At 53.7% G+C, this 15,526-nt stretch overlaps 4 protein-coding genes across 4 annotated transcripts; 2 read left to right on the top strand and 2 right to left on the bottom strand.

The window, feature by feature from the left end:
• Window positions 1–1,785: 1,785 nt before the first annotated feature.
• On the top strand, window positions 1,786–2,789 carry NEUTE1DRAFT_82983 (uncharacterized protein; the record flags this gene model as incomplete). Its single annotated transcript, XM_009853386.1, has 3 exons — window positions 1,786–2,234; window positions 2,312–2,388; window positions 2,545–2,789. The coding sequence occupies 3 exons, from the start codon at window positions 1,786–1,788 to the stop codon at window positions 2,787–2,789; spliced, it is 771 nt and encodes a 256-aa protein (XP_009851688.1).
• A 362-nt stretch (window positions 2,790–3,151) lies between these two features.
• NEUTE1DRAFT_64300 (uncharacterized protein) lies at window positions 3,152–4,274 on the bottom strand (the record flags this gene model as incomplete). The annotated part of the gene is made up of 2 exons (XM_009853385.1): window positions 3,152–3,728; window positions 3,803–4,274. 2 exons carry the CDS (start codon window positions 4,160–4,162, stop codon window positions 3,213–3,215), a joined length of 876 nt encoding a protein of 291 aa, XP_009851687.1.
• A 1,019-nt stretch (window positions 4,275–5,293) lies between these two features.
• On the top strand, window positions 5,294–8,274 carry NEUTE1DRAFT_82979 (uncharacterized protein; the record flags this gene model as incomplete). Its single annotated transcript, XM_009853384.1, has 2 exons — window positions 5,294–5,692; window positions 5,768–8,274. The coding sequence occupies 2 exons, from the start codon at window positions 5,294–5,296 to the stop codon at window positions 8,042–8,044; spliced, it is 2,676 nt and encodes an 891-aa protein (XP_009851686.1).
• An 862-nt stretch (window positions 8,275–9,136) lies between these two features.
• Window positions 9,137–13,537, bottom strand: NEUTE1DRAFT_130129 (uncharacterized protein; the record flags this gene model as incomplete). Its single annotated transcript, XM_009853383.1, has 2 exons — window positions 9,137–13,315; window positions 13,511–13,537. The coding sequence occupies 2 exons, from the start codon at window positions 13,535–13,537 to the stop codon at window positions 9,323–9,325; spliced, it is 4,020 nt and encodes a 1,339-aa protein (XP_009851685.1).
• Window positions 13,538–15,526: the final 1,989 nt, after the last annotated feature.

The raw sequence follows: 15,526 nt of genomic DNA, 5'->3' as shown, positions 1-15,526 counted from the left end.
AAAGGGATTGGAGAGCAGCGAGTGTAAGCTGTACGGCTCAAGATCGAAGACATTTACGGCCATTCGCCATTTTAGATGGCAAGTGTGATAGAGAGGAGTCCAGAACAATGCTTGTTTGTTCACTAGACGTAGGACCTGGTAGAAGTAACTTGATAGTCGACGATGACAGATGGCTGATGTACAATATGCAGGGCAGGCTCGCAATTTCCAATGTTCGGAACAACTTCAATAGCCATGTGGTTTTCCATCGTCCTTTCCAACCCTATCAGCTTTCCGCCTTCACTGTGTACGAAGGAAGGGAGAAAGGTCTAGACCGTCTAATCACCGAGACCCCCAAGCTCAGACCCCGTCTTAGCTCTGATATCACGACTGATGCTAATTCGTCCCAACGCCCAACTTTGGCACTTTGACATTTCCGACATCGGCCCTCGGATCGATGAGATCCAGCAAGGGAAGATCTAGAAGGTTAACCGAGTCGTGGAGGTAGTGAAACCGGATCCGTGTATCAGATGCGTCGCAGATCTCATTGGCGATGGTCGGTTGCCGGCTGTGCTCTGACCCCTGGTCACAGACGGCCCCTGGCGCTTAGTAGCAGGGATCCAAACCTTAATTCGGCTTTGCTCTTTGTCTTTGCTTGGCTTCCAGATTTCGGTATCGCGAAGACTGAGTAATTGAGATGGGGATAATGGACTTTGGCTTCATGGAGTGATTCAGACGGGTGGGCAGGTGGCAAGGTGTCGCAGAGATATCAAGATCTTCACAAACTTCAACCGAACCCAATTCAGCAGAAGGATCTTCAGTTCGCAAAGCAGACAAGTGACAACTTTCGTTTCATTCTCTCCCCAGTGTTGTTCCACTTTCCTTCGTTACAGTCCAGTCATGGAGGCATTCAGGCGCATTCTTTACAAGACCCAATTCACCTATCACTCTATTCTCTATAGATGCCGGTACGAGCTTTACCATCGTACACGCTTCACAAGGTTGGGTAGAAATCCAACCTATCTCAAGTTCGCTACAGCCATCGTTTTCGTTTCGACTTCTGGGGCTATACCGAGGTGCCTTGATTAAGAGGCACCTTGCCGAAACGAAGTTTTGAGGGGGATAAGCTAGCTTTTTCAAAAAGCGATACTCTTTTTGCTATAGTCAACAGCTGGTGTTTTTGGTGTAAGTATATCCCCAGCTGATATGGCCCCGTTCCTGCCCCGGAAACTCCAAACACCGTGATGTTTCAATACCACACTCCGTCTTGGCTACTATGGAGCCCAGTACGGATCCTCTACCCCAGAATGTCAACTCCCTCTGTCGATGAAACCTAACATGTTGCTAACCATGGTAAGACATGGATATCTCTAGGCTCCATCGACATCAGAGCGATTCATAAAAAATTTTGGGCCTGGACAGTTGACTTATATCCTCACGATACCCTCCCCATCTCTTTCCCGGGCTTTTCTTTTCGTCATCGTCTTCCATATCCACCATCACAACCCACAACACGGGTCGTTTCTTTTCTTTTCTCTTCTCTCTTCCTTTCTTTCTCCGCCGTCGTTCGGTCTTTACCTTTCGAATCGGCCAGGCTGGTCCTACTCACTACCTCTTTCGGTCTTCGACAATAATACAGCGCCAGTCGCTTTCACATCTTACCACCATACTCCCTTTCATTTAACCCGACAACGACGACAACGACGACAAACCGCTAGACGGACGACGGTCTTTCAAGTTCAGTTCTCTTTTTCCAGATCTTCAAATACAAACACACATACACTCAACACAACAACAACCGCAAAAATGCATTACACCAACCTCCTCTTCGCCGGGCTCGCCACCCTCTCATCAACCATGACAGTCACCGCCCAAAAAACCCACGTCGTCTCTGTTGGCTACAACGGCACCCTCGTCTTCTCCCCCAACAAGATCTCGGCCGAGCCGGGTGAAGCCATCCAGTTCCAGTTCGTGGCCGGCAACCACACGGTCACGCAATCGACCTTTGACAACCCCTGCCAGCCTATTGCGATGCACAGCAACGTAACAGGGATAAACTCGGGCTTCATGCCTGTTGCCGCAGGCTTAGCAGCAGCATCAGCAAAAGACGGCAAGAGCATGAATGGTACCACCTCTGGACATGGAGGTAATGTGCCGGTGTACACGGTGATGGTGAAGAACAAGAACCCGATGTGGTTGTATTGTGCGCAGGGGAAGCATTGTCAGAATGGGATGGTGATGGTTGTTAATGAAAAGTGAGTATCCCTGTTTGACTTGTGCGTTTGTGGGTAGAGGCATGAATGAATGAATGAAGGACTAACAGAGAAATTAGCCCATCTTCCAACGCCACCAAGTCACTACAGAACTACAAGGCCCTCGCAGCCAAGGCCACTACCATCGTCCCCTCTGGTTCTGGCTCTGGCTCTGACTCCGGTTCTGGCTCTGGCTCTGGCTCCGGTTCTGGCTCTGGCTCCGGTTCTGGCTCTGGCTCCGGTTCTGGCTCTGGCTCCGGTTCTGGTTCTGGTTCCGGTTCCGGCAGTGACTCTGGCTCGGGCTCAGGCTCAGGTTCCGGCAGTGACTCTGGCTCGGGCTCTGGCTCGGGCACTGGCAGTGGTACTGGCTCTGGTTCTACCAATGGCAGCACTACTACCGACCCAAGCAGCGGAACCACCCCGTCCAACTCGACGAGTCCTAGTGGCTCTTCCACCGCTGTGCCAGTGACTGCTGGTGCGGGTGTTCTCTCTGCTGCTGGAACTACGAGCATGTTTGCGCTTGTCGCTGGTGGTGCTGTTGCTTTCTTGTTCCTCTAGTTCACGAAAGTGGAGCAAGGTGGAGAGGTTGAATTGACGATGAAATCCTCGAGTTGGACTGTACGATGTTTTAAGAAGGGTAACTGACTTTCTCGGTTTCGGCGCGCTGGCCCATGTTTCTTTGTCAGCGACGTTGTTATTTTTTCTTTCTTTTGGGTTTAGAGCCGGGCACTAGATTGCTGCGAGCGTGGAATTGTTGGTTGGGTAGAGGTAGATATTGCATGAAATCGAGTGTCATGATCCTCTGGTATTTTGTTCTGTTCGATGTTCAAACTGTTCAGACTGTACTTTGATCCATTGGTAGGTACCTGCTAGACTTGTCATTGTCAAGAGAGATAATCAATATTGACGCAGAGTTCCTTGGGTAAGAAATTAATTTGTTCTGTTTTCCATACCATTACCACCATCCTCAGGAGTCATCTCCTAGTGCTTCTTCTTTTCCTCCTCCGGCGGTGACCTAGGCGTCCTGCCCCTCCCCGCCGCCTCACACAGCTTGGGCACTGGTTCCTTCTTCAACCAGTCCTTGTCTCTCTTGACATAGCCCACGAACCTGTACTTCTTGCTCTTCCCGAAGAAGTTGGCCCAGTGCTTCAAGGCATCGTTGACCTTTTTCAGGGCCTCCTCCATTTCTTTCCTCTTTAACTGCTTTAGTTCTTCTGGGGTCCAGTACTTGTTGTCCACGGCAGGGTCGTCGAGAGGAAGGAACATTTCCTCGACACCGCGCATGTCGGGGGTGCGGTCCTCGGCGAAGCAGCCGGTGACGTAAGCGCGCGAAGCGTCAACGCCGGCAAAGACGTGGTAGGAACCGCCCGGACCGTAGGTGCGTCGGTTGGCGGAGACGTCATAGATGGTGCCGTTGATTGCGAGATAAATGGGTTTGGATTCATCGGTGCCATCGAAGGCGGCGAGTTCGGCCGGGGTGAGGTAGATGGGGCCGCGCTACGTCACCGCCTTGTCAGCTGGTGCTGGTGGACCAGCGGCTGGAGAAGGGAAGCATCGATCGAAGGACGTACCAATTGAGACTTCCACCATTCTAACTGGAGATAGTTGGGCGGGTGAGACATGCCCCAGAAGAAGGACTCGCCATTGGAGATGAGGTAGCTGAGACCGCAAGAGGCCAGGAAGAGGAAGGAAATGACACGGAGGATGTCGAGGAGCCAGGGGTTGGATTCGTCTTCGTCTTCGATTCGGCGTTTGGGAGCTTTCTTTTTCTTGCCGCCATTTCGGGATTCGGAGTGGGGAGGAAAGCCGGGGCGGATGATCTCTTCGACATCGGAGTCTTCGGTAGCTGAGGCCGTATCGTGACCGGGCTCGTTGGTGGCAGGTGTCTTGGATTCGGGCTTGCGCCGGCGGACGGTGTCGGTATCGGCCATGTTGACGATAGTATGGCTACCTAGTGATATGTGAACATGCAAAGAAGAAGAAGACCAAGGGAAACAGCAATGGAATGGAACAGGTGGTAATTAATGCAATGAACAGATCGATGTTGCGAGGCCTGGAGAATGGAAGGGTGGAAAGGAAGGAAGCTTCCGTTTCCCTTTCCAAGCTCCCGTCTCCGGGCTAAAGTCCCCTGTTCCCGATGGACATGTCATCTCGGTCGTCAATTGGGCAAAATGGGATGCACAAAGGATGCAAAATGCAAGGCTGGCCAATGGCTTGAAGGCAGGCGGGGTTCCCACGTGTTTACTGCATCTGTCAAGTACTAAGCTTGAGCTCGTTACCCAGGCAACACGGCGCACCTGGAAGCCATTGCGCAGAGCTATGGACACTGTACAAGTAAACAGATTTTCTCCAATTTGCCCAAGGTCGTAAAACCAGCCAGGCTGAAGGAATACATATGTTGTGTACAAGGAGGGGCGGGCACGGGATGGAATGAATCGATCATTTCATCGAACACATCTTGTTGTTCCTTTGTCTGCATCTCCCATCTGTTCACCGAAACCCTTTTTTGTTTACAACTCAATTACATCAGAGTGTGGTGCATCTCGAGTCATTTTGTCTTCCATTTGTGAGGAGTTAACGCAGGTACTCGATGTGTGCCGATAGCACTGTGCCCTTGTGCTTCCTAACTGCTGCACTGCAGTCAGTGTTGACAGACAAACAAACCCACCCAAGACCCGAAAAATAAACCAAGCTGGGGAAAAACGACTGGCCGCCTGACGCAACCTAAATCTTTCCACAAACATCCACACTACTGCAAGGCGGAATCCAAGATCAACCCCCCGATCCGCATTTGATCTTTTCCATTGATGGTCCAAAGCCGAATGACGCAGTTTCACCTCTAGAGACCCCCGAGATACCCCCCTGCGACAAGTCGCACCGTCGAACGCGTCTTTGTCAACCAACATTGTCAACCTCCATCAACATTGCATTGTCGACATCGAGCTATTACCACCACCACCACCACCACCACCACCACCACCACCACATGCCACTTATCCTGTCGCCCATCGTATCCATTACATTGCATTGATCCCATCAATTTGCACACAACACCACCAGCCATGGAAGCGTCGTCGGGTCTTCCCGACTCGCCGAAAGAGCCCCCCGTCATAGGAGGCGGCGACGACCACAGCGTCAACCTCCTCACCATCAGCCCTCCCGATCCCCTACAGCCCATTTCCCACAACCAACAGCGCGAAGGCCCCTCCTTACTGTCGCCCAAAGACGGTCGCGACAACTCGGTTGCCGAAAAGGTCAGCCAATTCAACTCGATGGCCCTCCATGCCAAACAGCAGGAGCGCAAAACAACCGATGCCGCTCTCCAGCGAGCCGTGCTCGGGCGCGAGGAGGCAGAGGCCGAAGTGCGACGACTGCGTGAGGAGGTCAAGGTGCTGAGGCAGCAGGTTGAGGAAGGGAAGGAGAGGGAGAAAAAGGTTTCCCACAGACTGGAAGTTGTTATGGTAAGTTTGTCCATCCCTTCGCCCCACCACACTCCTTTTTCTTTGAGCAGGAACTAATCGCTTCTCAATGCCCAGGAGGACTACGGTCGCGCCAAGGAATCCCTCGCCCACACCCAAGCCATCTGGGAGAAGGAGATCCGCAAAGCGCGCAAGGAGGCCTTCAAAGCGCAGTCCGACATTGTCGAATTGCAAAAACAGCTCAAATCCACTCGCACCGCTTTGAAAACCGCCGAAACGGAACTGCACACCAGCCGAGCCGCGCAAAAGGCTGCCGAAGAAGAACTCGAGCAACAAAAGGGACGAACACAGGCGCGCGAACAGGAAGCCATCGAAGCGAGAAATGTCTTGGCCGGGCTCCAAGAACAACTGAACAAAGCGCTGGAACACATCAATACTTTGGAGATGGAAAGGGACGCGTTCAAGGCGCTAGCTAAGAGCGAGGAGCTGGCACGCATTGCGGCCGAGGGAAAGATACCACTACCGGAGTCGAAAGATGTCGAAATGGGCGGCATGGAACCACCACAACCAGAAGACGACTTCGCCGCTCTCAAGTCTTATATCCACCACACCGCCGACCTCAGCCATTCCGCGACAAGTGAATCCGAAATCGAAGAACTCAAAGAACTCTGGCAGTGGGAGAAGCAACGAGCTGATCGTGCTTTGGAGCTAATCGCTTTCATGGAAGTTGAATGCAACCTTAAAATGTGCGCCGGCGCCCGGGCGGCTTCCAAGAGGCCAAGTATCGGGGGCATGGACGGTGCGAAAAGGAAGTGGTCGGAAATCAGCCCTCACAAAGTCACGGATGCGGGTGATCTGGTGATTCTTAGGGACGCTTCACCATCACCCTGCGGGGACAAGGTCTCGCCTCCGTCGGCTAAGAGGACGAAGACTGAGCAGCTCAGGGCCGAAAGTGCAAAGAAGTCGGGGCAGAAAAGCAAAGTCTTTTTACCAGAGCAGGGGATCTTCCGTACCGTATCACAGGAGGAGTTGGACAAGCTACAAGTACCCGCCGTGCCCGTTAACGGCGCGAAAGAGCGTGAAGGCCTCTACAAGCGACAACGACACCAGCGGACAACCGATCAGTCCTCACGCATGGCGGATTCCCGAATGGGCGAGTCACAAGCTTGGTCGGAGATGCAGGATAGTGTCATGTCGAGACATCGAAGGACACCGGATAGTGACGGTGTGCCCGACTATGTGCTGGACTCGGAGAGGGCGTCGTTGCAGAGTTTGTTGACGGCGCCACACAAGCGGTATGCCGAGTCAATCAGCAGCGATGTGATGGGGAACATTCCTACGATACCAGCCTCCTCGGTCATCAGCTCCGTCATGTCTGGATCGGTACAAACCATTACTGCCTCGACCGCTACGGCTACCACTAGCATCCAGCAAAGCCATCTCAACTGGGAAGAACCCGTGCTTCATAGCAACAGTCAAGAACAAAAAGAAAACGTACCACCCCCTCAACCAAGGGAGAACGAGGGAGCAGAAGGGGATAGGGCTAACTCCCGCTCCAGCCACGATAGCCAGAAGTCACAGCCGCAACCACCTAACCACACTCCGGGGCCCGCCTCACGACATATCGATCACCTCTCCGAGTCTAAGCTAGGCTACTCGCCCTCCAGCCTAGCGCACGCATCGATGTTTGGATCTACCATGAACTCAAGCACCATCACGACCAAGGTTCCTCTCAAGGAGGCGTCTACCAATGCAGACCTTGGCATGATATTCAGAACCCCTTCGAAGGGAAGCGTCGCTAGCGCCACCAGCGAAAACGCAATGGACATTGACGGCGACATCAACATCACCAAATCGCGGTCGGAATCGAGGGGTGAACTCCCTGTATCCCGGGAAGAAGCCCTGGCCATGATCCGCGAGCGCCGCGAACGCGGCCGAAGTCGTGAGATCAAATCCCGACCTCAATCCCCCGAGAAGCGACCCCTCTCGCCAGTAAAACGTCCCGCCTCGCCCGAAAAACAGCGGCCAGACAGCCCCGAGAAGCGGGACAGAGACCGGGACCCCACCCCCAAGAAACGAGACGCGTCACCAAACAAGTCGGGGCGCGCTCCATCGCCGAACAAGAGACCCGAGTCCCCCAGCAAGCGCGCGCCCTCCCCGAACAAGCAGAGGAACGCTTCACCTACCAGACGACCACTATCGCCGAGCAAGCGCACACGGTCGCCGAGCAAGGCCAGGGTCATCAGCAATGACTTGAGCTATGCCGGTGTGCTTAAGAAGAGCACCGACGTGATGACGACGCCTGGCGAAGGGACTAGGAGCTTTAGTGCGCCAACGGCGGCTACGGAGGCGAGGGCGGCAGGGAAGGAGAATCAGAGAGGTTTAAAGTCTTAGTGGGACATTGGAATCGCGAAGCTGACTCCGGGGAGGAAGGGGAGGAGGAGTGGGTGGTGATATTGGTTTTGAGGGGTGACGAGTACGATGAAGATGATGGGAATTGTATAAGGAAGAGGAGGTAACATGCGAAAAAGTTTGTATACCCACTACACTCGCTCTCTCGGGTCGTGGCCTGTTAGCAGCACAAAGGCACAAAAAGCTGGCAGTGCTGGATAATGTCGACTATCATTGTACATGGAATTAAGTATCAAGTTGCATCAAAAAGTGGATGGAAGGAAGGGATGGGACTACCTGGATACCTGGATACCCAACATCAGGCTGGATACGGGCTGGAATACCTCTAGGATTGTTTGCAATGGGCACAGGTTGGATTGAGTTGGCTTTATGTTGGCTTGGAAGGCGGCACTCCGTTTTGCGCCTTTCTATTCTTTTCTTCAGTTCGTCCTATTAGTGACTGGACTTTATTTTGTATTTATGTAGTCTGGTCGGATGGCGTGTAAGCGCCTTTCCACCTCTACCTTCTATGTTCTTCTTTTTGAAGATGAACTTCACAACGGTCATTGAAATATACTTGACGCACTATCTTGTATCACTTGTTCGTTCCCTCATTCAAACGTGGTGTTTCTGTTGAAATTGCAGAAGACAAAGGAGAGAAAGGGAGGCAACAAGGTAGAGGTAGGAATGCACCATGGGAATCAAAATTGGATACATAGAGGTATTCTTCAATGGCATAAATTGAAATTGAAGGTATCAAATGGTACAGTACGAGGTCATGAAGTTGCACCAAGTTAGATCCCTCAAGTCTTAATACGACGCCACGAAGTGTTCTGACTTGATGATACCAAATCGACTGAGTATATGGCGGAGTTAGTTTAGTGGTAATCATACTCCATTCCTTATAGTTGGGTTCATTTTTTTGACGTGACATATTTGAATAATTTTTCTTCTTTTCCTTGTTTTTCTTCCCTTTGAGAGCACAATAAGTACGACCATTCATAACCATTGAAATATACATATATATATATATTGTTAAAAATAATTTTCAGCCAAGAAAAGGAGGGAGAGTCGCAGAGCGAAGATGTTGGAGTGATGGCTATGAAGTTGCTAACTTTGTTTATATTTTCGATATGGGGATCAACTCAGCCATAAAGTCTAGACCAGCATCTAAACAGAGGGGGAGTAATAGCGAAATCATGTGCGATGATCATTACAGCCACAAATTTTCTGTCCTTAACAGATACATACTCTTCAACATCGTCCTTATGCACCAACATCTCAACCCTTCTCCCCTCTTGTCACCCTCCTCCGCTTGCTTGGATTACCATTGCTCCCACCAGCAGTTTCAGTCTCAGTCGCCGTCCCTTCTCCATCCGCTTCCTCATCAACCTTCCCATCCACTTGTGCCTCCTCCTCCTTATCGCCGATCATTGATACATCACCATCCTTGTCTTTCTCCTTATCACCGTCACCACTAGGCTTATCCTTTTCCTTCTGCTCTTCTTCAGCCTTCTCACCCCCCTTACTCGCCTGCCTGGAATGATTCTGACTTCCATTCACCGACGGCATCTTCTGCAGCGTCCCGTCCTCCATCATCGACTTGACCCTCCCATCCTCCGCAACCCTCAAGTCCGCCAACAGCGAATCGGCCTCGGAAAACATTGCCCTCGCATCTTTTACCACGCCGAACTCGTCCACCTTGTATCCCAGCACATCCCCTGGATGACCGTGGCCGTGCCCACCTGCCTGATTGTTATCATCAGTCCTTTCCTCTCTTTCCGCTAGGAAGGAACTCCCAGGTCCGTGCCAGCGATCTGGGTTGTACATGATGGCGTTGCTAAACATGTGCGCCAGCTCGCGGTCCAGCTGGGCCGTGTTGATGATGCCCCTGGGGGGGACGAGCTCTTCCATTTGCGGCAGCCAGACCAGCATATGTCCCGGGTCTCCACCCGGTAGGGCAGCGGCAGCTTGGGTGGCGGAACGGTTGCCGTGGGCGATGGCGGCCCGGATGGATTTAAGGTCTTGAGGCTGCAGTATCACCTTATGATAACCGGGAGCGTCTTTCTCGCGGATGGGCGCCGCAAACATGTTGGCAGAGCGATGGCGAACGATTTGTTCCATGGCAGAGGCACTAACTTTGTGGAAACCGCGGCTCCAAAGGACTCTGTGTGCGTCGGGTGGTGTGGCTGACGCCGTCGCGAGTGTTTCTTGTTGGGATTTTTCGTTGGCAGGGGTTGCGTTGCCGTTGGGAGTGGCTTCGGCGGGAGTGGCAGCCGGAGTGGGTGATAGCTCATCCCGTTTACGCTTCGCCTGTCGAGCTGCTTGACGCTTACCAGCGACACTCTCGTCTGCTGTCGTATCACCCGTGTCCATTGTAGCCCGGGGCGTGTCCACCTCGTTCTTGACACTGGTGGCTGGCTCAGGCTCCTTGGCGGATTCTCTAGCAATTTCCTTCACCGTGCTGGGTTGTTCAGAAGCGGTTGGTTTATCCAGTGGCCTTGATACCTTCTGAGCTGCTTGCTGACGAGCCTGTGACGCCGGGGTAGGTTGGGGACCAACGAGAGGGATGCTTCCCCTAGCTCGAGACGTTTCATTCGTCGGCTGTCGAGCCGGAGAAGGTCTGGCTGCATCTTGCCTGGCCGTTGGCAAAACCGCAGGCTGCTGTACAGGACTAAGTGGCTCAAACGCAGGAGGCCGAATCTCATCACCGCCAGACCGGACATCAGGTAGCTTAGGGGTAGACGCACTAGCTGCAGACACCCACTTGGTGCCAGTGCCGAGACCCAGTTTTGCGGGAGGTACCAGAGTAGTAGTGACCGAAGTGATGGGGCTGAACCGGGGTCCGGAATAAGTTGTCGCGGCAGAATGCGAGCGTGGCCTGTGTTGTGGGATCGGGGGCTGTGGTTGTTGTGGTTGTTGTGGTTGTTGCTGCTGCTGCTGTTGTTGTTGTTGTTGTTGCTGTTGCGGTGGATGTGGTACATGCGGCGCATGGGTGACCGGTAGCTGAGGAGCATGAGTGATCGGGGGAATCCGCGGTGATTGAGCTTGGGTAACCTGGGGCAAGGGAGCCTGCGGTGGATGCGGTAGATGTGGCGTTGGATGAACCTGTGGTGCCCGTGGAACATGAGGTTGAGGAGCCTGTGATGCTTGGGGCACCTGAGGAACTTGGTGTGCCTGCGGCGGGTGTTGATGCGGCACTTGAGGCGGATGAGGCGCTTGCGGCGGATGTGCCTGTGGTGGATGAGAAGGCTGCGGTAGCTGAGGTGGGTATGGCGAAGGATAAGCCCTCTGTACCTCCGACTGAATAGGTGCCAAAGACGGCGACGGGGCCATAGACGTCGTAACCGGCTGGCTGAACGGCGAAGGAGCCTGTAGCGCCTGAGGTTGATGTTGAGGCGACTGCTGTTGTTGTGGCTGCAGCGGCGGAGGCGATCGTTGCTGCTGAGGAGCAGCCAACCCATGAGTAAGTCTCGGTGGAATCGCAGACGGCGATTGCGGCGGTGAAGAAACCGCAGCACCCTGCTGCAGATGCTGGGGAAGATGATATGGAGGATATGGCGAGGGATGTTGCTGGTAATTAGCCCTGGGTATTCCCGTAGCCGCATTAGAAGCCACCGGTTGCCGAACAGGACTCGGACCAGGTGAGTCGGACATGGCCCTATTAGGCGCCGGCTGCAAAGGAGGAGCATAATGTTGGCCAGTCTGAGGAGGTATCAAGACCTGCGGCTTCATAGGTGGCGGCTGGGGTGGCCTTGTTACCACTGGATGTTGCTGTACCTGCTGAGGTGGCGGATGCGAAGGCAGCCTAGGCGAGTGCAGCGGCTGGGCAGGTTGTGATACAGGGCTGTAATGGGGATGTTGCTGTCCAGGGCCCAAGATAGAACGATGGCCAGCTTGTGGTTGATATGGAGGCTCCCATTTGAGTTGCCCACCCTGTGCCTGTCCAGGGATCAGTGGCTGTGGCTGAGGGAGAGTAGTTGCAGGGTGATGAGCAGTCTGAAGAACCGGAGACTGTCTCGAAGGTCCTGCAATGCTGTCTAGTCGTGGCAGTCCTCCGGTAGGAGTCGAAGGCTTGGGTGGCTGAGGTGGCTGAGGAGGCGCCTGGGAGAACGAAGCTGGGGGTTGAAGGACATGCGGTATCCCACTACCGGCAGTCATAGGCCTTGGAGAACCAGGACCGGACGTAATCGGACCCCGAGGAATGTTGTGATGTCCCAACCGCGGAGAGCTCACCAGCTGTGGCTGCAATGCTGCCGTTGTAGTCGGGGGTAGAGTCGGAGGCAGCGTAGTAGGAGGCAACGGTGCGGGACTCGACCTGACTGGCGGTAGCTGAGTCGTGGGAGACGGCACGCTCGCATGACGAGCGACTTCGGGCCGTGGCGGTATATGAGCGGATACCTGGGGCGGTAGCTGCGGTGGAATCGGCGGCGGCGGCGGCGGCGGGGGAGGAGGAGGAGGAGGAGGAGGAGGAGTAGGTATCGGTAGCTGGGGAGTCGAAGGAGTACGGGGAGACTGAGATTGCGGAGGCGGTAGTCGTGGTGAAGCGATCCGCGGTGAAGCAACTGGCGAAGGACCGTGACTGGCGCCATTAGGCAGCCTAGCCCCGGGACCCTGAACGGCAACTGGACTGGGAACCGAACCCAAAGCCGGACTTTGCTTATGTGCCACGGGACCGTCCTGAGCCGGTACACCATCTGAAATCTTTTGCCTCCTCTCCTGCTCCTCGTCCCGAGCAACTGCCTGCTCTAGCACCCGCACCTCAGTTTGAAGCCGGTCATAGTGTCTCTCGTACTGGTCAATCTCCTGGAGAGTCTGGTTGACGTATGTCTGCTCGAGTTTCCGGTAAAGGCTTTCGATCTTGGGCACATATTGATGGGCTTCCCTCAGAGTGGGCAGCGGCGGGGGCTGCAAGCGTCGCCGTTTCGAGTTCGGAGACAGATCTCCATCGGGTTTGGGGCCTGGGGTGTCGTGCTCTTGCTTCAGCTCGTCCCACAGCAGGTGGAGGAAGAGCTCCTGGAGAGGCTCGGGCCTCAGTCTCGCGGCATCGTACGAGGGAGCAAGCTTGATGAGGTGGTTCTGCTGAAGAAGGTCGGCGATGCGGTGAAAGGCCTGCTGGTCGAGACCGTGTTTAGCGATGCCGCGGAGCAGGAACAGCGATTCGAGGGGAGTGTAAGCGTCGCGGCTCGTGGTAGTCATGCCCCAGACTCCACCTCGCCGGAGATCGAGGGGACTGTCACGCCGTTGCGGAAGAAGGTGAATCGGCGCCACGATCTGGGATGGTCAGTGACTGTGTCAAGTAAAGCATCTGGTAGGTGACTAGGTAGTTGTGGTGTGGTCGCATGTCTTGAGCTTCCACTTGGGGCATTTGACCAGAGCACCAGAGAAATGCACCCCTCGAGGCTCGGGGCCGACCACTATAATCAAGCCACTAAACGCGATGCAGCGCCCCCCGCTCGCGCGTCGCACTTTGGGGGTCGCGTCTCCCACAGGCATCTTGAGTTGACATACCGGCAGCCTTTATCCAACACGCCGGGCAGCGATCTCAATTGGGGTAGGTAGATGCGAATCAGGTCGCCGCATGTGGTAATATGAAGCCGCCTTTCGGTTGCGAAGATGGCTTCTCGATGTAATGTCTGTTTGCGCGGACTCGGAAATCGATGCCGATGATTTTTTTTTTTTTTTTTGGGTGATCTTGCAAATCTCAAAATCGCTTTGGTTGGCTATCACGTGTGATCGCTCGTCTATCGGCAGTCGGATCGTGGCCTGTCGTGGTAAAGTAGTTGATCTCTTGGCTCGGGAAGGAAAAAAAAAACAAAAAAAAGGTGTGTCGCTGAATCTCGGTTCCTTGCTGCAGGCGAATGGCGGGCCGAAGGTGGTTGCGATGGTTGCGGTTGAAACTTGGAGCGGTCGTCCCCGTTGGGCTGGAGAATTGCGTGTCACTCAAGTGTCAGTCAGTGCTCGACAAATGCAACGCGGTCCAGTGCTGGGGGTTCGATCGATTGTTGCCGGGGTAAAGAGCGAGCTTGCTTCTTCAGCGATCACAAGATATTCCCAGTTTAGTGTGGATTCGGGAGCCATTTATTGTAACGCCTTGATTCTCCCACCACGTGACTCGGCTCCGAAAATCAGGCAACCAGGGGGTCCGGTTCTTATCGGCCTGGTCATAGTCTCCGCCCGGCGAGATCTCCGGGTTCGCTTGTGGGGTCTTCCCCGGGAGCCCGGGAGCATCCGGAGAGTCTGGGGATGCGCTCCGGCCCACGTTTCAGCCTTGGACGGCGCAATAAGGTGTACATTGACCCATGACTGGATCAGTACCTGCTTGTATCACCATGCATTGTCTGCTTTCATCTTGACTAAAAAAGGCCAAGCAGTTGCACTCTGAAGTTATTTTCTAAAGAAATATGTTAAATGGCGATGGACCTCACCATGTAACCTTCCTTGATGAGTTGAGATCGAATGATCTCCACCTCGTTGCCGTGATCGTCGACTGGGACACTACTTCTGTACATGAGTGGGTGGTCTATGTGACCACCAATTTTGATTTTCGTGTGGTTTCTTATTAGCTTAGCACTCATAGTACCCGAGACAAGATCTATCCGCTATCCCAACCCGTTCCAAAGCCTCACAAGGACACATCGAGACACTCATGGAGCAAACTATACCGGTATGGATGAGATGGGAAATCTTTGAAAAAGTTAAGCAGAGCTCTCGAGCTAGCAACCAAATCAGTAGTATTACCTGAACTGAGGTGTATGAGGTACCAGGGTGCCGAGTCGACTACGGTATGTGCCTTCAAGCTGTCCACGTACCCCGTAGGTTATGGGACCTCAGGAACCCGTGTTCGCGCATTTTTCGGGCATCTTTCGGGCAGAGGACTGGCGTTGAGTCTGTCATGGTGTCGGTGGTGTGGAAGTGGTGTCCGAGCATGAAAAACATGCCCTGGCAAGGGGGGCACCTGAATGGAAGGGAAGTGGGAGTTGCAGTTTGCATGCATAGGGTACCTCAAAACGGCCCCGCAGCCTCTTTTTGCAGATGTCGGGTTCGGTGCCTGCCTCGCTGCACCACTCGGTGCATAACACCAAGTTCGGTACTGGCGATATCCATGATTTAGGTTCATAAGGATTGTGGTTGAGATTTTGTAGGCAGCTAGGACGGGAGAGTAGGTCTAATCCTTCAAAGGTTGGTTCCCTTGTCCCCGCTCTTTACAATGGATGACGCTCTGGTGTCAGAATGCTAGCCTGTATGATCTGGACACCGGGATAAGTGTTTCATTTTGTGCCCCTGCCCACGTGTCTGTTTTTCTGGATTCTGGTTTTGTGTGTGTCATGTGGAAGTATCGACAGTTCACAAGCAACTGAGGTGTTCTCCGTGGTTGTAAGGTTCAACGTTGACTCCCCGGATGTTGCCCCCTTAATCTGTACGTACCCTCCATCCCCTCAATACACTCACTACAATAGCGGAGGGGAGATGAAGTCAGTAGTG

This window comes from Neurospora tetrasperma, assembly GCF_000213175.1.
Source record: "Neurospora tetrasperma FGSC 2508 unplaced genomic scaffold NEUTE1scaffold_4, whole genome shotgun sequence".
NCBI lineage: Eukaryota > Fungi > Ascomycota > Sordariomycetes > Sordariales > Sordariaceae > Neurospora > Neurospora tetrasperma.
The sequence above is the reverse complement of the archived record's forward strand: the minus strand, read 5'-3'. Positions and strand labels throughout refer to the sequence as shown.